This window comes from Xenopus tropicalis, chromosome 3 (genome assembly GCF_000004195.4).
Source record: "Xenopus tropicalis strain Nigerian chromosome 3, UCB_Xtro_10.0, whole genome shotgun sequence".
Classification (NCBI taxonomy): Eukaryota; Metazoa; Chordata; class Amphibia; order Anura; family Pipidae; genus Xenopus; species Xenopus tropicalis.
In genome coordinates, this window is record NC_030679.2 from 5634904 (window position 1) to 5662639 (window position 27736).

Genomic DNA, 27736 nt, shown 5'->3' on the forward strand with positions numbered 1-27736 from the left:
CCCAGGTACAGAGCTCTGATTCTCTGTACTTCCTGCTCCTGGGCTGCTCTCTTTCCCATGGTCAGGCAGGAACCTGCCCCTGGGTAAGTGAATCCAATCTCCCCCCAGTACTTACCCAGGTACAGAGCTCTGATTCTCTGTACTTCCTGCTCCTGGGCTGCTCTCTTTCCCATGGTCAGGCAGGAACTTTTTGCTCTATAGAAGTTAAACATTATCTACAGATAGGGGTCCCTGCTATAAACCCAATAGAGGGGTTACCCTTCCTTTGCTTTCTCCGACTCCCTCTGCCCCCTTTGTCCTAAGCACCTTCTCCCTCTTTATGATTCTTTCCCTCCATCCCTCCAAGCCTATAATCACTCTCCCCCATATTGTCGGTCTCGCTCCTCGCCCAGCAGCTCTGGTTTCCATGGCGATAGATCCCTTGCTGGTCTCGCTCAGAGCTCCCTTTTTATATAAAATCCTGCAGTTTGGTGCTTCCTACAAAACCAACATACACATAACTATAAACCCAGTGAGAATGAGGAATGAATGGATATTGGGGAGTTGTATCAGGAGTCAGAACCAGCAGTGCAGGGAAGGGAAAGGGACAGACACAGTGACAGTTACACATAACTATAAACCCAGTGAGAATGAGGGATGAATGGGTATTGGGGAGTTGTATCAGGAGTCAGAACCAGCAGTGCAGGGAAGGGAAAGGGACAGACACAGTGACAGTTACACATAACTATAAACCCAGTGAGAATGAGGAATGAATGGATATTGGGGAGTTGTATCAGGAGTCAGAACCAGCAGTGCAGGGAAGGGAAAGGGACAGACACAGTGACAGTTACACATAACTATAAACCCAGTGAGAATGAGGGATGAATGGATATTGGGGAGTTGTATCAGGAGTCAGAACCAGCAGTGCAGGGAAGGGAAAGGGACAGACAGACACAATGATTGGATATTGGGAAGTTGCTAGGAATGATATAACTGTTCCTGTATACAGCAGCAGAATGTACAGACAGGTGCAACTGCCCCCAGGGAAAAAATCAGGTCTCTTCATGGTGTGAGCAATTCAGTGAATCTGGGATTTCCTTTCAAGAAGAAAAATATTTACAGTGGAATGGAGAAAAAAAAAAGAATCATCCCCATTTGTTACACTGTAACATAAATTCACTCACTGTCAGTTTTTACTACAGAAATAGAGACTGCCTGCCCTGCTCTCACTTCCCTACAGAAATAGGGGTTGGTAGCACTAGGTAGGTACCTAATATATAGGGGCAGAGACAGGGGAAAGTGTTGGAAGGGTTACTGCCTGCCCTGCTCTCATTTCCCTACAGAAATAGGGGTTGGTAGCACTAGGTAGGTACCTAATATATAGGGGCAGAGACAGGGGAAAGTGTTGGAAGGGTTACTGCCTGCCCTGCTCTCATTTCCCTACAGAAATAGGGGTTGGTAGCACTAGGTAGGTACCTAATATATAGGGGCAGAGACAGGGGAAAGTGTTGGGAGGGTTACTGCCTGCCCTGCTCTCATTTCCCTACAGAAATAGGGGTTGGTAGCACTAGGTAGGTACCTAATATATAGGGGCAGAGACAGGGGAAAGTGTTGGAAGGGTTACTGCCTGCCCTGCTCTCATTTCCCTACAGAAATAGGGGTTGGTAGCACTAGGTAGGTACCTAATATATAGGGGCAGAGACAGGGGAAGGGCTCAGGGATGGAGCAGCCACTAATTCTGTTTAATAAGAGGCATATTTGCACTTTATTAGCTGCAATCAGTATTAATGAGGAGCTATTATCACTAAGTCAGGGCCATAAAATCGTAGGAAGGGAAGTGCGGGGACGGCAGTTAGAAAGCACCGCGGGGCCATTATGGAGTTTCCAGCAGGGATACAGAGATCGCTACTCAACCCAGGTGAGCCGGACTACTGCTCCCAGCATGCTTTGCACCTTGAATATAGGTTAGAGAATACTGCCACCAGGGGGAGCCATAGAGACAGCAGCAATGGCAGCTAAGGAAACAATAACATATATATATAATTGTATATAAAACAGGGTATATTTGCTCTCTAACACAAATTCTGGGGAACAAAAAGAAATAATTGGGTTCCCAGGAAGTGGGGGACAGTTCCCTCCTTACAAAGACCCCGCGTGAATAATGAAACGTACGGCGCCGCCTCTGCCGTTTTAATATCTCCCAGAAATGGAAATATCTGTAACAAACAGAAAGCATAGAAAAAGCCTCTAATTGTCAGGAACCCACGCGCCCCCAGGTACCGGAATTACTGATTATTCCAACAGCGATCCGTCTGATCCCAGCACAGAAAGTTAGGCAAAAATCTAATGGTATAGGGAATAATGTACCCCCTATTGTAAATGATAAGGATATTAGCAGTCACTGAGGGGTTCTGTGCCCCCCATATAAAGGCACAAGGCTGCAGGCTGAGTTATACAGGGAACTCTGAGTATCACTCATGTATTATAAGGGATAATGTACCCCCTACTGTAAATGATAAGGATATTAGCAGTCACTGAGGGGTTCTGTGCCCCCCATATAAAGGCACAAGGCTGCAGGCTGAGTTATACAGGGAACTCTGAGTATCACTCATGTATTATAAGGGATAATGTACCCCCTACTGTAAATGATAAGGATATTAGCAGTCACTGAGGGGTTCTGTGCCCCCCATATAAAGGCACAAGGCTGCAGGCTGAGTTATACAGGGAACTCTGAGTATCACTCATGTATTATAAGGGATAATGTACCCCCTACTGTAAATGATAAGGATATTAGCAGTCACTGAGGGGTTCTGTGCCCCCCATATAAAGGCACAAGGCTGCAGGCTGAGTTATACAGGGAACTCTGAGTATCACTCATGTATTATAAGGGATAATGTACCCCCTACTGTAAATGATAAGGATATTAGCAGTCACTGAGGGGTTCTGTGCCCCCCATATAAAGGCACAAGGCTGCAGGCTGAGTTATACAGGGATCTCTGAGTATCACTCATGTATTATAAGGGATACTGTACCCCCTACTGTAAATGATAAGGATATTAGCAGTCACTGAGGGGTTCTGTGCCCCCCATATAAAGGCACAAGGCTGCAGGCTGAGTTATACAGGGAACTCTGAGTATCACTCATGTATTATAAGGGATAATGTACCCCCTACTGTAAATGATAAGGATATTAGCAGTCACTGAGGGGTTCTGTGCCCCCCATATAAAGGCACAAGGCTGCAGGCTGAGTTATACAGGGAACTCTGAGTATCACTCATGTATTATAAGGGATTCTGTACCCCCTACTGTAAATGATAAGGATATTAGCAGTCACTGAGGGGTTCTGTGCCCATATAAAGGCACAAGGCTGCAGGCTGAGTTATACAGGGAACTCTGAGTATCACTCATGTATTATAAGGGATAATGTACCCCCTACTGTAAATGATAAGGATATTAGCAGTCACTGAGGGGTTCTGTGCCCCCCATATAAAGGCACAAGGCTGCAGGCTGAGTTATACAGGGAACTCTGAGTATCACTCATGTATTATAAGGGATTCTGTACCCCCTACTGTAAATGATAAGGATATTAGCAGTCACTGAGGGGTTCTGTGATTTTTATAGTAAGAGGAAGTAACAGAGCCACAAGCCCATCATTAGCCCACGGACACATTGTGGCTGCACAGGAATCAGTTCCAGCTACATTTATGGCCCATTAGCCATGCAGCATAAAGGGCCACCAAGCTGCCACTGGGACTGCTATTCATTCATTACAAGGTGTATCTTTCCTTTAAACCCCCCCCCCCCCAAGTCGTTTATGATCCGTCGTTGGCAGGGTCTGTACCCCAAGTCCTGACCTGTCCCAAAGCCACAGAGAGGAACATGATTCCAGATAAAAACAGTAACAGTTTGTCAGTGGCCGGGCCGTGCCAGTACGTGCCGACTATAGGCTGCTGCCCGACAGATGGCCGGGATAAGTGCCCAGAGAATGAATAAAGTGCCCATTAAGTCAAGCGTTGCCTGAAGAATGGTCTTTGGATATATTCTGAGCGCCATCCGTGGGCTGGGGGGGGAACGATCTGTCATTAGAGATCTGTGCAGGTTGGGTAATACTTACAGGTATTTCTATTTTATTGTCTCCATCTTGCCCTACTGTCTCCATCTTGCCCTACTGTCTCCATCTTACCCTACTGTCTCCATCTTGCCCTACTGTCTCCATCTTGCCCTACTGTCTCCATCTTACCCTACTGTCTCCATCTTGCCCTACTGTCCCCATCTTGTCCTACTGTCCCCATCTTGTCCTACTGTCTCCATCTTGCCCTACTGTCCCCATCTTGCCCTACTGTCTCCATCTTGCCCTACTGTCTCCATCTTACCCTACTGTCTCCATCTTGCCCTACTGTCCCCATCTTGCCCTACTGTCTCCATCTTGCCCTACTGTCCCCATCTTACCCTACTGTCTCCATCTTGCCCTACTGTCTCCATCTTGCCCTACTGTCTCCACCTTGCTTTACTGTCTCCACCTTGCCCTACTGTCTCCATCTTGCCCTACTGTCTCCATCTTGCCCTACTGTCTCCATCTTGCCCAACTGTCTCCATCTTACCCTACTGTCTCAATCTTGCCCTAATGTCTCCATCTTGTCCTACTGTCTCAATCTTGCCGTACTGTCTCCATCTTACCCTACTGTCTCAATCTTGCCCTACTGTCTCCATCTTGCCCTACTGTCTCCATCTTGCCCTACTGTCCCCATCTTGCCCTACTGTCTCCATCTTGCCCTACTGTCCCCATCTTGCCCTACTGTCTCCATCTTGCCCTACTGTCCCCATCTTACCCTACTGTCTCCATCTTGCCCTACTGTCCCCATCTTGCCCTACTGTCTCCATCTTGCCCTACTGTCCCCATCTTACCCTACTGTCTCCATCTTGCCCTACTGTCTCCATCTTACCCTACTGTCTCCATCTTGCCCTACTGTCTCCATCTTGCCCTACTGTCTCCATCTTACCCTACTGTCTCCATCTTGCCCTACTGTCCCCATCTTGCCCTACTGTCTCCATCTTGCCCTACTGTCCCCATCTTACCCTACTGTCTCCATCTTGCCCTACTGTCTCCATCTTGCCCTACTGTCTCCACCTTGCTTTACTGTCTCCACCTTGCCCTACTGTCTCCATCTTGCCCTACTGTCTCCATCTTGCCCTACTGTCTCCATTTTGCCCTACTGTCTCCATCTTACCCTACTGTCTCAATCTTGCCCTACTGTCTCCATCTTGTCCTACTGTCTCAGTCTTGCCGTACTGTCTCCATCTTACCCTACTGTCTCAATCTTGCCCTACTGTCTCCATCTTGCCCTACTGTCTCAATCTTGCCCTACTGTCCCCATCTTGCCCTACTGTCTCCATCTTGCCCTACTGTCCCCATCTTGCCCTACTGTCTCCATCTTGCCCTACTGTCCCCATCTTACCCTACTGTCTCCATCTTGCCCTACTGTCCCCATCTTGCCCTACTGTCTCCATCTTGCCCTACTGTCCCCATCTTACCCTACTGTCTCCATCTTGCCCTACTGTCTCCATCTTGCCCTACTGTCTCCACCTTGCTTTACTGTCTCCACCTTGCCCTACTGCCTCCATCTTGTCCTACTGTCTCCATCTTGCCCTACTGTCTCCATCTTGCCCTACTGTCTCCATCTTGCCCTATTGTCTCCATCTTGCCCTACTGTCTCCATCTTGCCCTACTGTCTCAATCTTGCCCTACTGTCTCCATCTTGTCCTATTGTCTCCATCTTGCCCTACTGTCTCCATCTTGCCCTATTGTCTCCATCTTGCCCTACTGTCTCCATCTTGCCCTACTGTCTCCATCTTGCCCTACTGTCTCAATCTTGCCCTACTGTCTCCATCTTGCCCTACTGTCTCCATCTTGCCCTACTGTCTCCATCTTGCCCTACTGTCTCCATCTTACCCTACTGTCCCCATCTTGCCCTACTGTCTCCATCTTACCCTACTGTCTCCATCCTGCCCTATTGACCCTATCAGCGCCAAATATTTGTATTTATACATATAAGTATGAGATGCCATGCTGCAAAACTACAGTTCCCAGAATCCAACAGGCAAGCCAATGGCACACTTGGGGAGATTTATATATGGATGTTATACTCAGTGTGAAGCTGGATACACACAATACTAGGTACATAGTAATACACTGTGCTGTGTGCCTGCAGCCCTCTCTCTCCATCTGTAGGTGAGATGCTGATTAATTACAATTAATGATCACTAAGAAGGACTGAACAAGACGGAGGTGCCAAAATCCCTGGAAATAAGACAAAGTAGGTCAGAGCACTGGGGTAATGTGGGGTGAGGATAATGATTTGCTGTAAAGAGGGGAGAGATCAGATGAGGTGATACTACATTTCCCAGCATGCTTAGCCATCCAGGAAAAGGTGCAGAAAGGAGCAGAAGACGAAGGCAAATTATTCAAAAATTATTTTTTTTTTAAATTGCTATGATAGGCCGTCCAATAACATGCTAAACGTTAAATGCTAACAACCCTTTTTAATTATTTTTCAGCTTTGAATTTAGTGGGAAATATCCCCCCCCTACATTTTCCAGGGGGGCAGCTGAGGATGCTGGGAGATATAAAGCAATCCCGCCCCTCCGGTATAATACGTACAGATGCAGCAGCCAGACACAGGGGTAAATATATGTGTTTACTGATTCCTCTCTGTTATATATGGAATCTGGGCCACTTTGCCTTGTTTTACAAGTGGGAATAAGCACATCCAGCAGTCTCCCTTGGTTACACTGTCAGCAAGATTTTCTCTTGCACCGAATAAGGCCACAAAACCAGTACATTAACCCTTCCCTTCCCAAGCCTGGCACATAGCTAGAATCTCAGCCATAAAGCAGGGCAGGACTGCTGCTTACAATGGGGGGATCAGATAGGATCTGTGCCACTGTGACAGAATGCTCTGTTATACAGATAGCTAGAATCTCAGCCATAAAGCAGGGCAGGACTGCTGCTTACAATGGGGGGGGATCAGATAGGATCTGTGCCACTGTGACAGAATGCTCTGTTATACAGATAGCTAGAATCTCAGCCATAAAGCAGGGCAGGACTGCTGCTTACAATGGGGGGATCAGATAGGATCTGTGCCACTGTGACAGAATGCTCTGTTATACAGATAGCTAGAATCTCAGCCATAAAGCAGGGCAGGACTGCTGCTTACAATGGGGGGATCAGATAGGATCTGTGCCACTGTGACAGAATGCTCTGTTATACAGATAGCTAGAATCTCAGCCATAAAGCAGGGCAGGACTGCTGCTTACAATGGGGGGGATCAGATAGGATCTGTGCCACTGTGACAGAATGCTCTGTTATACAGATAGCTAGAATCTCAGCCATAAAGCAGGGCAGGACTGCTGCTTACAATGGGGGGGATCAGATAGGATCTGTGCCACTGTGACAGAATGCTCTGTTATACAGATAGCTAGAATCTCAGCCATAAAGCAGGGCAGGACTGCTGCTTACAATGGGGGGGGATAGGATCTGTGCCACTGTGACAGAATGCTCTGTTATACAGATAGCTAGAATCTCAGCCATAAAGCAGGGCAGGACTGCTGCTTACAATGGGGGGGGGATCAGATAGGATCTGTGCCACTGTGACAGAATGCTCTGTTATACAGATTTTAATAAGGGCCCCCAGAAGCCATATTATATGTGTATGTATAAAAATAGGGTATAGACCCAAATTGTGCAAACTTGTGCTTTCATCCCCTGAGTTAATGCCCTTTTTTTTATACAAGACAACACTTTGCTATTGTAAATACTAATTAACACTGCCTAGAGTTGCACAGCTTGTTATCCACAAACACCCCCAATCCTTCTCAATTAAGCATCTCCCCAACTTACTCCCATGGGGGTTTTTAGAACTACCAATTAACTCATTTTCTCTAAGAATGCCAAGTACAGGTAGGGGACCTGTTATCTAGAATGTCTGGGACCTGGGGTTTTCTGGATAAGGGATCTTTCCGTAATTTGGATCTCCATTAGTGATTGTGGCTTCCAACCAGAGTGCTGGCCCCACACCCCACCGGTTGGGGGGGAAGCAATTTTGCTATGATAGTTGCCCTTTAACAGGCATTGGGACAGTGATCCTTCCACTGAACGGTGCCTTATGGGAAATGGAATCCTCAGTCCTACATGGTCCCCTCACCCCCAGGCACAAATAGTAAGAATCAAAAGTCACAGAACCAGGGCAGGTACCATAAGGGGTCTCTCAGGGGGATACAGAAAAGAACAAGACCCCGAGCGGAACCGTCGGCCGTTCCTATTCCCGTGCCATAAGGACGCGGCAGATGGAAGTGCCAAAAGTCTCTGTGTTTTCATTCTGCCTTCTCATTGGCTCGAGTCTCAATATATTCTAGGAAGGGGTCAAAAACTAGAGAAAGAAATGTTGAGTAATGGTGAGTGTCCCTTTAATTCTCCCAGCCCCGCCCACTAGGAGGGGCCAATAACATGGCACGTTACATGGTGCCCTTAATGCCAGGGAAATGGAGCACAGAATCGCCCCTGGTTACGTGAGTCACGGGAATGCAGCCAAATTCCCTAAAGTTAAGGTCGGGCCGGGGTACAAGCTAAATACCCCAGGGGCAGCTCCGTGCTTAGCCCCCCATACAATATTAATGAGCCCAACCTTGAGAGATGGAATCCAATGACTGAGGCCGCACTGAATTATTTACAGGCTGGCAGCGAATCTCTGGCAGTGATATGTACCATCGATTTCCCTGTCTGCCCCCCTTCTCCCCCTGCACACAAAGTACCCCCCCAGATACCCAGGGAACCCACTGTACCTACTGCCCCCCCCTCCCCCTGCACACAAAGTACCCCCCCAGATACCCAGGGAACCCACTGTACCTACTGCCCCCCTCCCCCCTGCACACAAAGTACCCCCCCAGATACCCAGGGAACCCACTGTACCTACTGCCCCCCCCTCCCCCCTGCACACAAAGTACCCCCCAGATACCCAGGGAACCCACTGTACCTACTGCCCCCCCTCCCCCCTGCACACAAAGTACCCCCCCAGATACCCAGGGAACCCACTGTACCTACTGCCCCCCCCTCTCCCCCTGCACACAAAGTACCCCCCCAGATACCCAGGGAACCCACTGTACCTACTGCCCCCCCCTCCCCCTGCACACAAAGTACCCCCCCAGATACCCAGGGAACCCACTGTACCTACTGCCCCCCCTCCCCCCTGCACACAAAGTACCCCCCAGATACCCAGGGAACCCACTGTACCTACTGCCCCCCCCTCCCCCCTGCACACAAAGTACCCCCCCAGATACCCAGGGAACCCACTGTACCTACTGCCCCCCCTCCCCCCTGCACACAAAGTACCCCCCCAGATACCCAGGGAACCCACTGTACCTACTGCCCCCCCTCTCCCCCTGCACACAAAGTACCCCCCCAGATACCCAGGGAACCCACTGTACCTACTGCCCCCCCCTCCCCCCTGCACACAAAGTACCCCCCCAGATACCCAGGGAACCCACTGTACCTACTGCCCCCCTCCCCCCTGCACACAAAGTACCCCCCCCAGATACCCAGGGAACCCACTGTACCTACTGCCCCCCCTCCCCCTGCACACAAAGTACCCCCCAGATACCCAGGGAACCCCACTGTACCTACTGCCCCCCCCTCCCCCTGCACACAAAGTACCCCCCCAGATACCCAGGGAACCCACTGTACCTACTGCCCCAGCCTCCCCCCTGCACACAAAGTACCCCCCCAGATACCCAGGGAACCCACTGTACCTACTGCCCCAGCCTCCCCCCTGCACACAAAGTACCCCCCCAGATACCGAGGGAACCCACTGTACCTACTGCCCCCCCTCTCCCCCCTGCACACAAAGTACCCCCCCCAGATACCCAGGGAACCCACTGTACCTACTGCCCCCCCTCTCCCCCCTGCACACAAAGTATACCCCCCCAGATACCCAGGGAACCCACTGTACCTACTGCCCCCCCTCTCCCCCTGCACACAAAGTACCTCCCCCAGATACCCAGGGAACCCACTGTACCTACTGCCCCCCTCTCCCCCTGCACACAAAGTACCTCCCCAGATACCCAGGGAACCCACTGTACCTACTGCCCCCCTCTCCCCCCTGCACACAAAGTATACCCCCCCAGATACCCAGGGAACCCACTGTACCTACTGCCCCCCTCTCCCCCTGCACACAAAGTATACCCCCCCCAGATACCCAGGGAACCCACTGTACCTACTGCCCCCCCTCTCCCCCTGCACACAAAGTACCTCCCCCAGATACCCAGGGAACCCACTGTACCTACTGCCCCCCCTCTCCCCCCTGCACACAAAGTATACCCCCCCAGATACCCAGGGAACCCACTGTACCTACTGCCCCCCCTCTCCCCCTGCACACAAAGTATACCCCCCCAGATACCCAGGGAACCCACTGTACCTACTGCCCCCCCTCTCCCCCCTGCACACAAAGTATACCCCCCCAGATACCCAGGGAACCCACTGTACCTACTGCCCCCCCTCTCCCCCTGCACACAAAGTACCTCCCCCAGATACCCAGGGAACCCACTGTACCTACTGCCCCCCCTCTCCCCCCTGCACACAAAGTATACCCCCCCAGATACCCAGGGAACCCACTGTACCTACTGCCCCCCCTCTCCCCCCTGCACACAAAGTATACCCCCCAGATACCCAGGGAACCCACTGTACCTACTGCCCCCCCTCCCCCCTGCACACAAAGTATACCCCCCAGATACCCAGGGAACCCACTGTACCTACTGCCCCCCCTCTCCCCCTGCACACAAAGTATACCCCCCAGATACCCAGGGAACCCACTGTACCTACTGCCCCCCTCTCCCCCCTGCACACAAAGTACCCCTCCCCAGATACCCAGGGAACCCACTGTACCTACTGCCCCCCTCTCCCCCCTGCACACAAAGTACCTCCCCCAGATACCCAGGGAACCCACTGTACCTACTGCCCCCCCTCCCCCCTGCACACAAAGTACCCCCCCAGATACCCAGGGAACCCACTGTACCTACTGCCCCCCTCTCCCCCCTGCACACAAATTACCCCCCCCAGATACCCAGGGAACCCACTGTACCTACTGCCCCCCCTCTCCCCCCTGCACACAAAGTACCCCCCCCAGATACCCAGGGAACCCACTGTACCTACTGCCCCCCCTCCCCCCTGCGCACAAAGTACCCCCCCCAGATACCCAGGGAACCCACTGTACCTACTGCCCCCCCTCCCCCCTGCACACAAAATACCCCCCCAGATACCCAGGGAACCCACTGTACCTACTGCCCCCCTCCCCCCTGCGCACAAAGTACCCCCCCCAGATACCCAGGGAACCCACTGTACCTACTAGTATGGCCGTCATGTGTTTAACCGTGTCCTATGGTTCTGAGCTCAGGTTCCCCTTTAAAAATGTCATGTGGTATAACTGAATCAGCGAAGGCAAAATTAACCCAGAAATGCCCCCCCCCAGATGCCCCAGTTCCGACGCTGATGGTTTTTAGAGAATTGGAGCAATGGGTTATAAGCTGAAGTAATGGGCCGGTACCGGAGATGGCAGCTGGGCTCCCACAGGCGTTTAAACAAACCCCCCCCCACCCGTCTCACAGCCCCAAAGGGGAGAAACAGGATCAGCTTCCAGTAGCAGCTCATACAGAAGAGACAGCCGTGCAACTCCATAAACAGTCACGCTGTGAGCGCTATTACCCCCAGGCACACAATCACAGCGAGACAACTCCCACGGGGCAGAAAGTAAATGAGACACACAGAAGAAATAAACAGATGTCTGGAAGGCGCTCCCCCGGGGGCTGATCAGTTGGGCCTGTCTGACTGTACAGGGGCTGTAATTCCCAGCAGGCTCGGGCAGCGCTGGGGATGCTGGGACTTGGAGTTCTTCAAGATGTCTCTGTACACATTATATAAGGTGTTGTTACACAGCACTCAGCAGCCAGGAGTTGTGAAACTGTATGTTCAGCAGTAGGGCAAGATGGAGACAGTAGGGCAAGATGGAGACAGTAGGGCAAGATGGAGACAGTAGGGCAAGATGGAGACAGTAGGGCAAGATGGAGACAGTAGGGCAAGATGGAGACAGTAGGGCAAGATGGAGACAGTAGGGCAAGATGGAGACAGTAGGGCAAGATGGAGACAGTAGGGCAAGATGGAGACAGTAGGGCAAGATGGGGACAGTAGGGCAAGATGGAGACAGTAGGGCAAGATGGAGACAGTAGGGCAAGATGGAGACAGTAGGGCAAGATGGAGACAGTAGGGCAAGATGGGAACAGTAGGGCAAGATGGAGACAGTAGGGCAAGATGGAGGCAGTAGGGCAAGATGGAGACAGTAGGGCAAGATGGAGACAGTAGGGCAAGATGGGGACAGTAGGGCAAGATGGAGACAGTAGGGCAAGATGGAGACAGTAGGGCAAGATGGAGACAGTAGGGCAAGATGGAGACAGTAGGGCAAGATGGAGACAGTAGGGCAAGATGGGGACAGTAGGGCAAGATGGGGACAGTAGGGCAAGATGGAGACAGTAGGGCAAGATGGAGACAGTAGGGCAAGATGGAGACAGTAGGGCAAAATAGAGACAGTAGGGCGAGATGGAGACAGTAGGGCGAGATGGAGACAGTAGGGCAAGATGGAGACAGTAGGGCAAGATGGGGACAGTAGGGCAAGATGGAGACAGTAGGGCAAGATGGAGACAGTAGGGCAAGATGGGGACAGTAGGGCAAGATGGGGACAGTAGGGCAAGATGGAGACAGTAGGGCAAGATGGAGACAGTAGGGCAAGATGGAGACAGTAGGGCAAGATGGGGACAGTAGGGCAAGATGGGGACAGTAGGGTAAGATGGAGACAGTCGGGCAAGATGGGGACAGTAGGGCAAGATGGAGACAGTAGGGCAGGATGGGGACAGTAGGGCAAGATGGAGACAGTAGGACAAGATGGGGACAGTAGGGCAAGATGGAGACAGTAGGGCAAGATGGGGACAGTAGGGCAAGATGGAGACAGTAGGGCAAGATGGAGACAGTAGGGCAAGATGGAGACAGTAAGACAAGATGGAGACAGTAGGGCAAGATGGGGACAGTAGGGCAAGATGGGGACAGTAGGGAAAGATGGAGATAGCAGGGAAAGATGGAGAGCGTAGGGTAAGATGGAGACAGTAAGACAAGATGGAGACAGTAGGGCAAGATGGAGACAGTAAGACAAGATGGAGACAGTAGGGCAAGATGGAGACAGTAGGGCAAGATGGAGACAGTAGGGCAAGATGGAGACTACTAGTTTTTGAATTACTTGCTTTCCTCTTCTGACTCTTTCCAGGTTTCAAATGGGGGTCAGTGACCCCGGCAGCCAAAATACTATTGCTCTGTGTTACTGTTCCTTTTTATTACTTATACGTCTATTCCTATTTGGTCCCTAGCAACCAGACACCCTAGCAACCAGACAAGCGCTGAGATCCTACCAAATGCCAGTCTGAAGCCAAAAGGCGCCGTTATTTACTGAATGATTTGTTGGCGCATCAGGCAGGTAAATAGGATTATAAACGCGCAGCGATAGGGAAGTCGGGGGGATAAAACCGCTTATTGTTGAAGTTTTATCTCACTTTACTAGAAAAAACGAAAACGGAAGGAATGGAATTATCTATCGGCACCGTCCCATTCGCTATCACTGAGGGGGGGGGGACGTTAATTACTTTTGAATTTACTGCGTTTAAATCCGCTTTGAGTGAGGGGAGGGGGCGGGAGGGATGCGACTCGGCGGTTTATTAATTTTACTTTGTGTGATTAGTCGGGTGGATTAGTGCAGTTTGTATCTGCCGGGGGGGAAACGCTCGCCAAACGGTTTGTTACTTAATTAACTAAATGGCCCCAGAGATCTGTGGGGGGGGGGGGTTATACTTTGCCGAGTTGCCGAGATTAAAGGGACACAGACGGGTTGAAAGAATGTTTAAATTGAATGCGCATCCCCCCAATACCTATTGAGTACCCCCCAATATCTATCGAATACCCCCCAATACCTATTGAGTACCATTAATATTATTTTTATTAACATTTATTTATAAAGTGCCAACATATCCCGCAGTGCTGTACAATAAGTGGGTTTCATACATTGGGCATACAGAGTAACATATAAAGCAATCAGTAACCGATACAGGAGGGGAAGAGAGCCCTGCCCAAAAGAGCTTACACTCTACAAGGAGTAACATATAAAGCAATCAGTAACCGATACAGGAGGGGAAGAGAGCCCTGCCCAAAAGAGCTTACACTCTACAAGGAGTAACATATAAAGCAATCAGTAACCGATACAGGAGGGGAAGGGAGCCCTGCCCAAAAGAGCTTACACTCTACAAGGAGTAACATATAAAGCAATCAGTAACCGATACAGGAGGGGAAGAGAGCCCTGCCCAAAAGAGCTTACACTCTACAAGGAGTAACATATAAAGCAATCAATAACCGATACAAGAGGGGAAGGGAGCCCAGCCCAAAAGAGCTTACACTCTACAAGGAGTAACATATAAAGCAATCAGTAACCGATACAGGAGGGGAAGGGAGCCCTGCCCAAAAGAGCTTACACTCTACAAGGAGTAACATATAAAGCAATCAGTAACCGATACAGGAGGGGAAGGGAGCCCTGCCCCAAAGAGCTTACACTCTACAAGGAGTAACATATAAAGCAATCAGTAACCGATACAAGAGGGGAAGAGAGCCCTGCCCAAAAGAGCTTACACTCTACAGGGAGTAACATATAAAGCAATCAGTAACCGATACAAGAGGGGAAGGGAGCCCTGCCCAAAAGAGCTTACACTCTACCCCCCATATCTATCGAGTACCCCCAATACCTATTGAGTACCCCCCATATCTATTGAGTACCCCAATACCTATCGGGTAGCCCCCAATACCTATCGGGTACCCCCCAATACCTATTAAGTACCCCCCAATACCTATCGGGTACCCCCCCAATACCTATCGGGTACCCCCCAATACCTATCAAGTACCTCCCAATACCTATCGAGTACCCCCCCAATACCTATCATGTACCCCCCAATACCTATTGAGTACACACCCAATACCTATCGAGTACACCCCTAATACCTTTAAGGTACCCCCCAATACCTATCAAGTACCTCCCAATACCTATCGAGTACCCCCCCAATACCTATCATGTACCCCCCAATACCTATTGAGTACACACCCAATACCTATCGAGTACCACCCTAATACCTTTAAGGTACCCCCCAATACCTATCAGGTATCCTCCCAATACCTATCGAGTACCCCCAATACCTATCGAGTACTCCCCCCAATACCTATCGAGTACCCCCCCAATACCTATTGAGTACCCCCCAATAACTATCGAGTACCCACCCCAATACCTATGGAGTACCCCCCCAATACCTATGGAGTACCCCCCCAATACCTATCGAGTAGCATCCCAATACCTATTGAGTAGCACCCCAATACCTATTGAGTAGCACCCCAATACCTATCAAGAAGCACCCCAATACCTATCAAGTAGCACCCCAATACCTATCAAGCAGCACCCCAATACCTATTGAGTGCAAGCTTTGTACATATTTTGTGGCTCCCACCTCCCTGTGATGCTCCAACTGGAGGAAAAAAAACCCTGTGGGGCCCGTGCCTCGAGGGCCCCCACTGACCCAGGCCCGTACCCCACTGCCGGTAACTGTGGGTGCCGGAGCTCCTCCTCCCATTTAGGGTTGCCACCTGTCCAGATTTGACCCAGACAGCCCTTCATAACCCCGCCCTCGTGATGCCACTGCCCCGCCTCTTTCCCACAACCAATGATGTCACCCCCGGCCAAGAAAGCTGACAGAAGGGGCAACCCTTCTCCCATCATGGCCACAAGGAGGCGGTGCAGCACACATAGGTGGGGGGAGGGGCAGCCCCAGTGGGGGGCACAAATTGCACCTCCAACCCAATATCCTTTTGTGGCCCTGGCAGCTTATGGCCCTTTGTCAGATTGAATTTCCGCTGACCTGGAACATTCCGTGATGGAAGCGCCGCGCTGGTCTGTAGATAAAGCCCCATTCACCTTGGCACAGGGGCTCGGAGCGGAACAATGAGCAGAACAGCGACAAAGGCACAGTCTGTACCAGTACCCTGTGAGTCACGCTACTGACTCAACCGAACGGCCAATGGAAACAGGTCATCTCCTGTGTTATAGCTCTGTGGGGGTTACGGGGCCGGAGCCTCAATCACAGGACATGTACCAAGACTTGTTATGTAATGTGAGGGTTTAACTGAATGTGTAATTGCCATTTGTTTATTTAAATAGATTTGTCTAATATTCCTGCAGTATAAGCTTTGCCTAAGCTACAATCCTGTACTTCCCCTGTACTAAGCACAATTCAGCAGGAACAGCCCCCTGAGTTTGCCCATAGCCTGTACAGAGAGATACCATAAAACTATGGCACATAGGGATTCCCCTGTACTAAGCACAATTCAGCAGGAACAGCCCCTTAAGTTTGCTCATAGCCTGTACAGAGAGATACCATAAAACTATGGCACATAGGGATTCCCCTGTACTAAGCACAATTCAGCAGGAACAGCCCCCTAAGTTTGCCCATAGCCTGTACAGAGAGATACCATAAAACTATGGCACACAGGGATTCCCCTGTACTAAGCACAATTCAGCAGAAACAGCCCCCTAAGTTTGCTCATAGCCTGTACAGAGAGATACCATAAAACTATGGCACATAGGGATTCCCCTGTACTAAGCACAATTCAGCAGGAACAGCCCCCTAAGTTTGCCCATAACCTGTACAAAGAGATACCATAAAACTATGGCACATAGGGATTCCCCTGTACTAAGCACAATTCAGCAGGAACAGCCCCCTAAGTTTGCCCATAGCCTGTACAGAGAGATACCATAAAACTATGGCACATAGGGATTCCCCTGTACTAAGCACAATTCAGCAGGAACAGCCCCCTGAGTTTGCTCATAGCCTGTACAGAGAGATACCATAAAACTATGGCACATAGGGATTCCCCTGCACTAAGCACAATTCAGCAGGAACAGCCCCCTAAGTTTGCTCATAGCCTGTACAGAGAGATACCATAAAACTATGGCACATACGAATTCCCCTGTACTAAGCACAATTCAGCAGGAACAGCCCCCTAAGTTTGCTCATAGCCTGTACAGAGAGATACCATAAAACTATGGCAGCATAGGAATTCCCCTGCACTAAGCACAATTCAGCAGGAACAGCCCCCTAAGTTTGCTCATAGCCTGTACAGAGAGATGCCATAAAACTATGGCACATAGGGATTCCCCTGTACCAAGCACAATTCAGCAGGAACAGCCCCCTAAGTTTGCTCATAGCCTGTACAGAGAGATACCATAAAACTATGGCACATAGGGATTCCCCTGTACTAAGCACAATTCAGCAGGAACAGCCCCCTAAGTTTGCTCATAGCCTGTACAGAGAGATACCATAAAACTATGGCACATAGGGATTCCCCTGTACTAAGCACAATTCAGCAGGAACAGCCCCCTAAGTTTGCTCATAGCCTGTACAGAGAGATACCATAAAACTATGGCACGTAGGGATTCCCCTGTACTAAGCACAATTCAGCAGGAACAGCCCCCTAAGTTTGCTCATAGCCTGTACAGAGAGATACCATAAAACTATGGCACATAGGGATTCCCCTGTACTAAGCACAATTCAGCAGGAACAAATATGTCCACAGTCTGTAAAGAGAATATGACTAATTTGTTCTTCCCCTGCACTAAGCACAATTGAGTGGGAACACTCTGCTCAAATTGCTGTCTGTACAATATATATATAATATAAATATGCTATATAGCAGTATACAAGTGGGTTTCAGTGCACACTAATGGGCAGAGTTAATTAGATTTAATGAGCTCTGTATAAACAACCCCCTTCCCTTAACCCTTGCCGTCGTGATAGCCTCTATCCAAAGACCTCCCTTCCTTCTTCCCTCTAGAATCGCACCTACGTGCCCCAAATGTCTCCAGTGCCCAACTGCTTATCTATATACCCTTACTTGCCCCCTCTGGTGACAACAGAAGGGGCAAAATAAGGATGTTGCACTGGATTGGAAAGGGTTCAAGTTGAAATCTTTCCCCCATCACGTCTGTGATACCATGACCCCGCCCCTTTTGTCATCACCCCACCCCTTTGATGTCATTGACCGCCCCTTTTGTCACTGCCCCCCACTGCTGGCCTGTAAGCTTGTTTTTAAATGGTGGCTACCCTAGTTGTCAGTAGGCTTAGTTCCCCTTTAAAACAGTATCCACCAATATGTTCAGCACATTATTGAACTTTCAGAGAAGGGTTAAATGCTGGTTATTACACCGGTACTTACGCAGGGCGTGCCACTCATCTTGCCGGATGGTCTTGGTGATGTTGTATGTAAGGTTTTTGGGGATTGTGGCTGAGGAGTAATGGTACTTGATGAACGAACAGCGCTCGATCTCCCCTGGAACGAAAACAATAGGAAATCATTCAACTCAGCTTCCCTGGGTATTAAAGTGAGGGACAATTTATTGTAAATCCAAATGTTATTCAGTATAATGTTCTATAGGAACCGTGGCACAGTGATACACCCATAACAAGGTTACAGATATATAGAAACATTGGGGTAACAGTCACCCCGCTGTAGTTCCAGGGGTACCCAGGGCACAAATAAGCACTCACCCCAAATCCCCCCCTAACTGGCCTTCAGGCTGGGCCCCCTTAGCCCATAACAAGGTTACAGATATATAGAAACATTGGGGTAACAGTCACCCCGCTATAGTTCCAGGGGTACCCAGGGCACAAATAAGCACTCACCCCAAATCCCCCCCTAACTGGCCTTCAGGCTGGGCCCCCTTAGCCCATAACAAGGTTACAGATATTTAGAAACATTGGGGTAACAGTCACCCCGCTATAGTTCCAGGGGTACCCAGGGCACAAATAAGCACTCACCCCAAATCCCCCCCTAACTGGCCTTCAGGCTGGGCCCCCTTAGCCATAACAAGGTTACAGATATATAGAAACATTGGGTAACAGTCACCCCACTATAGTTCCAGGGGTACCCAGGCACAAATAAGCACTCACCCCAAATCCCCCCTAACTGGCCTTCAGGCTGGGCCCCCTTAGCCCATAACAAGGTTACAGATATATAGAAACATTGGGGTAACAGTCACCCTGCTATAGTTCCAGGGGTACCCAGGGCACAAATAAGCACTCACCCCAAATCCCCCCTAACTGGCCTTCAGGCTGGGCCCCCTTAGCCCATAACAAGGTTACAGATATATAGAAACATTGGGGTAACAGTCACCCTGCTATAGTTCCAGGGGTACCCAGGGCACAAATAAGCACTCACCCCCAAATCCCCCCCTAACTGGCCTTCAGGCTGGGCCCCCTTAGCCCATAACAAGGTTACAGATATATAGAAACATTGGGGTAACAGTCACCCTGCTATAGTTCCAGGGGTACCCAGGGCACAAATAAGCACTCACCCCAAATCCCCCCTAACTGGCCTTCAGGCTGGGCCCCCTTAGCCCATAACAAGGTTACAGATATATAGAAACATTGGGGTAACAGTCACCCCGCTATAGTTCCAGGGTACCCAGGGCACAAATAAGCACTCACCCCAAATCCCCCCTAACTGGCCTTCAGGCTGGGCCCCCTTAGCCCATAACAAAGTTACAGATATATAGAAACATTGGGGTAACAGTCACCCTGCTATAGTTCCAGGGGTACCCAGGGCACAAATAAGCACTCACCCCAAATCCCCCCCTAACTGGCCTTCAGGCTGGGCCCCCTTAGCCCATAACAAAGTTACAGATATATAGAAACATTGGGGTAACAGTCCACCCCGCTATAGTTCCAGGGGTACCCAGGGCACAAATAAGCACTCACCCCAAATCCCCCCCTAACTGGCCTTCAGGCTGGGCCCCCTTAGCCCATAACAAAGTTACAGATATATAGAAACATTGGGGTAACAGTCACCCCGCTATAGTTCCAGGGGTACCCAGGGCACAAATAAGCACTCACCCCAAATCCCCCCCTAACTGGCCTTCAGGCTGGGCCCCCTTAGCCCATAACAAAGTTACAGATATATAGAAACATTGGGGTAACAGTCACCCCGCTATAGTTCCAGGGGTACCCAGGGCACAAATAAGCACTCACCCCAAATCCCCCCCTAACTGGCCTTCAGGCTGGGCCCCCTTAGCCCATAACAAGGTTACAGATATATAGAAACATTGGGGTAACAGTCACCCCGCTATAGTTCCAGGGGTACCCAGGGCACAAATAAGCACTCACCCCAAATCCCCCCCTAACTGGCCTTCAGGCTGGGCCCCCTTAGCCCATAACAAGGTTACAGATATATAGGAACATTGGGGTAACACTCACCCCGCTATAGTTCCAGGGGTACCCAGGGCACAAATAAGCACTCACCCCAAATCCCCCCCTAACTGGCCTTCAGGCTGGGCCCCCTTAGCCCATAACAAGGTTACAGATATATAGACAGAGGCGGGCCCATACAGCTGGGGGGGGGGCCCATACAGCCGGGGGGCCCCATACAGCCGGCCCCATGTTGCTATATACAGAACACACAGGATACCCCCCTCCCTGTACCAGATGCCAGGCCCCAGGCTTCCCGGCTCAGAGTCGGAATAAATACATTTATATTTATGGAAATGTTTCGACACTTTCCTGTTTGTTGTGGGCAAATTTTTCGGCAGAAATGAAATATTTACATGGGGATCCTGTGTGTGCAATGAGCTCACAGTGTAAACAATAAACACAAACACAATGACGGGCTATAAAGCACAAATATAAACGATCGGCAGCCAATCAGCACTCAGCTGTAGTTCCGGGCCGTACAGAACCAGCCAATACAAAGCAGCAGTCACTAGAGATCCGACCAGATATGAAGCTCATCACTAAGGATATGAGCAAATCCTGGGCTTTGGCCTAATACTGGATTCTATCCATTCCCTGCTACCAAATATATTCTAATATAGCCCCCACTTGCTCAAGATTTCTGGGCTCTCTGCCAAAAGCTACTTTTTAATTAAGTTTGGGAAACATTGTATCTTTTTTTAGCATTTAGTGCAGGTTCAGTGCAGAAAATCAAAGAGAAATGAGGGACCCCCAGCAGCCGATCAGCAGAACAATGGGAAGGGAGCAAGATAGCAGCTCCCAGTAGGTATCAGAATAGCACTCAATAGTAAGAAATCCAAGTCCGGCTTGGGACTCCTCCAGTTACATGGGAGTAGGAGAAACAATAGGTTAGCTGAAAGCAGTTCTAATGTGTAGCACTGGCTGAAAGCTCAGACTCAGGCACACTTTACTGCTGCGCTGCAAGTTGGAGTGATATCCCCCCCCCCTCACCCCCAGCAGCCGATCAGCAGAACAATGGGAAGGGAGCAAGATAGCAGCTCCCAGTAGGTATCAGAATAGCACTCAATAGTAAGAAATCCAAGTCCGGCTTGGGACTCCTCCAGTTACATGGGAGTAGGAGAAACAATAGGTTAGCTGAAAGCAGTTCTAATGTGTAACGCTGGCTGAAAGCTCAGACTCAGGCACACTTTACTGCTGCGCTGCAAGTTGGAGTGATATCCCCCCCCCCTCCCCCCAGCAGCCCATCAGCCCATCAGCCCATCAGCCCATCAGCCCATCAGCCCATCAGCCCATCAGCCCATCAGCCCATCAGCCCATCAGCAGAACAATGGGAAGGGAGCAAGATAGCAGCTCCCAGTAGGTATCAGAATAGCACTCAATAGTAAGAAATCCAAGTCCGGCTTGGGACTCCTCCAGCTCCAATGTAAAAGGTATAGGATTCGTTACCCAGAAACCCATTATTCAGAAAGCTCCAAATTACCAGAAGGCCATCTCCCATAGATTCCATTATAATCAAATAATTCATTTTTTTTATTATTGGTAGTTTATTAATTATTTCAATTTTTGTTCAGCAGTTTGAAGTTTCAGCAACTATCTGGTTGCTAGGGTCCAAATTAACTTAGCAACCAGGGATTGGTTTCAATTATGGAATAAAAAGTAACAATAACAATCACACTGGAGCCTCACAGAGCAATAGGGTTTGGCTGCCGGGGTTAGTGACCCCCATTTGAAAGCTGCAAAGAGTCAGAAGAAGAAGGAAAATAATTCAAAAACTATAACAAAGAAATAATGAAGACCAATTGAAAAGTTTCTTAGAATTGGCCATTCTATAACATACTAACATTTGAACCTACCCCTTTAATGTTGTGTTGGAAAATGAAGACGGAAGGAACGGCTGAGTCCCAGCGGGAAGGCATTATTTCGTTTATTGCACTAGGCCGGGCTTTGCCAGAGGAAAGCAGCAGGCGCGGAGTTAACTCAAGCAGGTCAAGCGTTGCTGTGTAATCAGTGCAGAAATATCAGCACAGCGAGAGGGGCCTTGAGGGAAGAGAGCGCACAGACGGCAGCTGTCTCGCTGCTTTAGTGCAACGTCTCTGGGGATCAAACTGCAGATTTGGGGAACAGCTCGTGTCTGTGGCTTTATCCCCAGCATTATCCCTAGCAGAGATTGGGGGGTCTCTCCTCGCTCGCTCTCTGGTTACCCCACTAAGGGAACGTCTCTAATGTGGGGTCTCCCCAGCACTTTCCTCTGTGTCTCAATCTGATCTGCGAGACGTCTCCGACAGCCGCTGTCTCACAAATTCTACCAGTAATTGGGAAATATATGTCTATTTATCCTCTACATCTGAGATACCTGTGACTTATGTTTTCTCTCAAAGCTTCCAACTCATTGTATTTATTTGTCTGCCTCTGGGATGGGAACTGTAGGGTTTTGGTTTTACAGGGAAGGGAAAGTCTGGGATTTCCTGGGTCTTCTGCAGATTAGTGTTGAGTTGTGTTTGTAATAAAAACTGTAATACAGATCTACTATACCTGCTATTACTCCCCCCACTGCTACTATAGGCACCATCTCTCCCTACTATACCTGCTATCCCACAGCCCCAGTCCCTTCCCAGAGGCTATTATCCCCCCACTGCTACTATAGGCACCATCTCTCCCTACTATACCTGCTATCCCACAGCCCCAGTCCCTTCCCAGAGGCTATTATCCCCCACTGCTACTATAGGCCACCATCTCTCCTACTATACCTGCTATCCCACAGCCCCAGTCCCTTCCCAGAGGCTATTATCCCCCCACTGCTACTATAGGCACCATCTCTCCCTACTATACCTGCTATCCCACAGCCCCAGTCCCCTTCCCAGAGGCTATTATCCCCCCACTGTTACTATAGGCACCATCTCTCCCTACTATACCTGCTATCCACCAGCCCCCAGTCCCTTCCAGAGGCTATTATCCCCCCCACTGCTACTATAGGCACCATCTCTCCCTACTATACCTGCTATCCCACAGCCCCAGTCCTTCCCCAGAGGCTATTATCCCCCCCCACTGCTACTATAGGCACCATCTCTCCCTACTATACCTGCTATCCCACAGCCCCAGTCCCTTCTCAGAGGCTATTATCCCCCCACTGTTACTATAGGCACCATCTCTCCCTACTATACCTGCTATCCCACAGCCCCAGTCCCTTCCAGAGGCTATTATCCCCCCCCACTGCTACTATAGGCACCATCTCTCCCTACTATACCTGCTATCCCCACAGCCCCAGTCCTTCTCAGAGGCTATTATCCCCCACTGTTACTATAGGCACCATCTCTCCCTACTATACCTGCCTATCCACAGCCCCAGTCCCTTCCCAGAGGCTATTATCCCCCCACTGCTACTATAGGCACCATCTCTCCCTACTATACCTGCTATCCCACAGCCCCAGTCCCTTCCCAGAGGCTATTATCCCCCCACTGCTACTATAGGCACCATCTCTCCCTACTATACCTGCTATCCCACAGCCCCAGTCCCTTCCCAGAGGCTATTATCCCCCCACTGCTACTATAGGCACCATCTCTCCCTACTATACCTGCTATCCCACAGCCCCAGTCCCTTCCCAGAGGCTATTGTGCTCATATGCTGATATATAAATAGATGTGCTGCACAAGTTAAAAAAAGTGTTGTTGTTATTATTAATAATAACAATAAAGTTACCAAGTTTCAACTGTATATTATTATGGTACAAAATGTTCAAACCAACTTCAAATATACTGCACCTGCTGGTGTATGAATCCGGCCCTGGACAAACAGTGGTGATTTGTATATTCCTTGTTGCCCCCCGAGCCTGCCCAGCCCTGGTACATACTAATCATACTTTGTGCGCTCACTATGGCAGCTCCTCACTCAGTGACTCAGTACAACTGAAAGACTGAGAGTATTTTCAGCACTGGGACAGCTCCTGCCGCCGTAACACAAGAGGCTATTTATCAGCGTTTATGTAGGGCTGTCGTGGCCTAGAGATACGGGAACCTCATATCCACAGAGCTGATTCCTGGGGGGATTTCCATACATATTGTCTGCCCTCAGCAAAATTCTTTGTTTTAAACAAAGACAGATCTATCTCATGGCACAAACAAAATGTATTTGTGGGCATTAAACACATATTGTTACACATTCAGCCTTTATCACTTATGTACAAGAGGGAACTATGGGGGAACCTTGCCTATTCCTGCTTCTCTATGCCCTGGGTATCCTGCTATAGTTCCAGGGGTACCCAGGGCACAAATAAGCACTCACCCCAAATCCCCCCCTAACTGGCCTTCAGGCTGGGCCCCCTTAGCCCATAACAAGGTTACAGATATATAGAAACATTGGGGTAACAGTCACCCGGCTATAGTTCCAGGGGTACCCAGGGCACAAATAAGCACTCACCCCAAATCCCCCCCTAACTGGCCTTCAGGCTGGGCCCCCTTAGCCCATAACAAGGTTACAGATATATAGAAACATTGGGGTAACAGTCACCCGGCTATAGTTCCAGGGGTACCCAGGGCACAAATAAGCACTCACCCCAAATCCCCCCCTAACTGGCCTTCAGGCTGGGCCCCCTTAGCCCATAACAAGGTTACAGATATATAGAAACATTGGGGTAACAGTCACCCTGCTATAGTTCCAGGGGTACCCAGGGCACAAATAAGCACTCACCCCAAATCCCCCCCTAACTGGCCTTCAGGCTGGGCCCCCTTAGCCCATAACAAGGTTACAGATATATAGAAACATTGGGGTAACAGTCACCCTGCTATAGTTCCAGGGGTACCCAGGGCACAAATAAGCACTCACCCCAAATCCCCCCCTAACTGGCCTTCAGGCTGGGCCCCCTTAGCCCATAACAAGGTTACAGATATATAGAAACATTGGGGTAACAGTCACCCCGCTATAGTTCCAGGGGTACCCAGGGCACAAATAAGCACTCACCCCAAATCCCCCCCTAACTGGCCTTCAGGCTGGGCCCGCTTAGCCCATAACAAGGTTATAGATATATAGAAACATTGGGGTAACAGTCACCCTGCTGCCCCCTATACACCACCTTGGAGGATATCAGTTTGCCAATGATAACAGCAGAGAGGAAGTGGGATATTGTGCGAGTGGGAATAGTTCCCCTTTAATGGCTGCTGGAAGTGCCACGTGTCTGGGAGGGATCCGGCACTGGGCAGACTGCAGACTCTCACACAGTGAATAAAGAGCATTTAGTGGCCCTTCCTGGAACAGGGCTAAATGGCTGGGCTATTTGTGGTTTGTGCTGCCGATGGCGCAGCCACATCCTTTTCATTTCTCTCCAATGGGCAGAGGCCGGGAGGCCTGAAAGCTCAGATCTGAGCACCTTCCAAGGAAGCCGGAGAGGTAATTACCAGCCGGAGCCGAGAATCGATGTATCCTGGGGGTTCCCTCGCTCGGATATAGTTCTGTCCTTGCAGGAAGAAGCCTTCTAACTGGGCCTTAATGATCCTTTTGGGCGGAACCCAATGTTGCACTCCGGGACTATAAATCTATCAACTCGGGATTTACAACTTACAACCAACAAGGGGTGCTGGGAGTTGTAACTGAACCGCAGCTTTACCGGCGGGACATCAAGGGAGGGGAGCTGGCAGAAGCTTTGGGGTCCAGTGTACCCCAAAGGGTCAGCCCTGTCCCTTGTACCCCCCACAGGGCCCCCTGCCGTAAAGCAGGTGGGAGCCTAGTAAATGTAAAAAATGTAATCAAAAGAAGTCAGTGGGGCGAGGAGTAGGGGTGGCACCCCCAAAGATGCCCCACACCCCCAAAGATGCCCCTGCTGCATTCCCCGTACCCCCCACAGGGCCCCCCCACCGTAAAGCAAGTGGGAGCCCAGTAATTGTAAAAAATGTAATCAAAAGAAGTCAGTGGGGTGAAGAGTAGGGGCGGCACCCCCAAAAGATGCCCCACACTACCAAAGATGCCCCCGCTGCATCCCCCGAAGTGATGTTGATTCCAAACCCGGCTTGGGCAATGGCTGAGCTGTGAGCAGCGAGGGGGGGGGGGTGATGCTCCTTGATCTGCGCGACTCTTGGGTGCCGGGCACCGTTTTGTCGCCCCATTGGCGCTGATGTTTGGTTCCAGGCAGATCCGAAGCATCTGGAGCTGAAAACGATGCTGTGAAGCTGTCAGGCCCCGGGCACACGTTGCATATGGCCGCTTTATCCCAAGTGACAGTCGCCTTCCGTGACTTCCGCTGCAGCTCGTGCTGATACTGTAAGTTGTATCAGGAGTCAGAACCAGCAGTGCAGAGAAGGGAAAGGGACAGACACAGTGACAGTTACACATAACTATAAACCCAGTGAGAATGAGGAATGAATGGATATTGGGGAGTTGTATCAGGAGTCAGAACCAGCAGTGCAGGGAAGGGAAAGGGACAGACACAGTGACAGTTACACATAACTATAAACCCAGTGAGAATGAGGAATGAATGGATATTGGGGAGTTATATCAGGAGTCAGAACCAGCAGTGCAGGGAAGGGAAAGGGACAGACACAGTGACAGTTACACATAACTATAAACCCAGTGAGAATGAGGGATGAATGGATATTTGGGAGTTGTATCAGGAGTCAGAACCAGCAGTGCAGAGAAGGGAAAGGGACAGACACTGTGACAGTTACACATAACTATAAACCCAGTGAGAATGAGGGATGAATGGATATTGGGGAGTTGTATCAGGAGTCAGAACCAGCAGTGCAGAGAAGGGAAAGGGACAGACACAGTGACAGTTACACATAACTATAAACCCAGTGAGAATGAGGAATGAATGGATATTGTGGAGTTGTATCAGGAGTCAGAACCAGCAGTGCAGGGAAGGGAAAGGGACAGGCACAGTGACAGTTACACATAACTATAAACCCAGTGAGAATGAGGGATGAATGGATATTGGGGAGTTGTATCAGGAGTCAGAACCAGCAGTGCAGGGAAGGGAAAGGGACAGACACAGTGACAGTTACACATAACTATAAACCCAGTGAGAATGAGGAATGAATGGATATTGGGGAGTTGTATCAGGAGTCAGAACCAGCAGTGCAGGGAAGGGAAAGGGACAGACACAGTGACAGTTACACATAACTATAAACCCAGTGAGAATGAGGGATGAATGGATATTGGGGAGTTGTATCAGGAGTCAGAACCAGCAGTGCAGGGAAGGGAAAGGGACAGACACAGTGACAGTTACACATAACTATAAACCCAGTGAGAATGAGGAATGAATGGATATTGGGGAGTTGTATCAGGAGTCAGAACCAGCAGTGCAGGGAAGGGAAAGGGACAGACACAGTGACAGTTACACATAACTATAAACCCAGTGA

The 27736-nt window shown here is 49.9% G+C and overlaps 1 protein-coding gene across 2 annotated transcripts in view; it reads right to left on the reverse strand.

Annotated features, from left to right (window-relative positions):
* The window catches only part of tmem178b (transmembrane protein 178B), a 133489-nt gene that overhangs the window by 57568 nt on the left and 48185 nt on the right, over positions 1-27736 (reverse strand). For both annotated transcript variants that reach the window (XM_031898536.1, XM_031898535.1), the window contains exon 3: positions 18364-18477. In XM_031898536.1, the coding sequence (XP_031754396.1) occupies positions 18364-18477 (114 nt within the window). The remainder of the gene's footprint in view (positions 1-18363; positions 18478-27736) is intronic.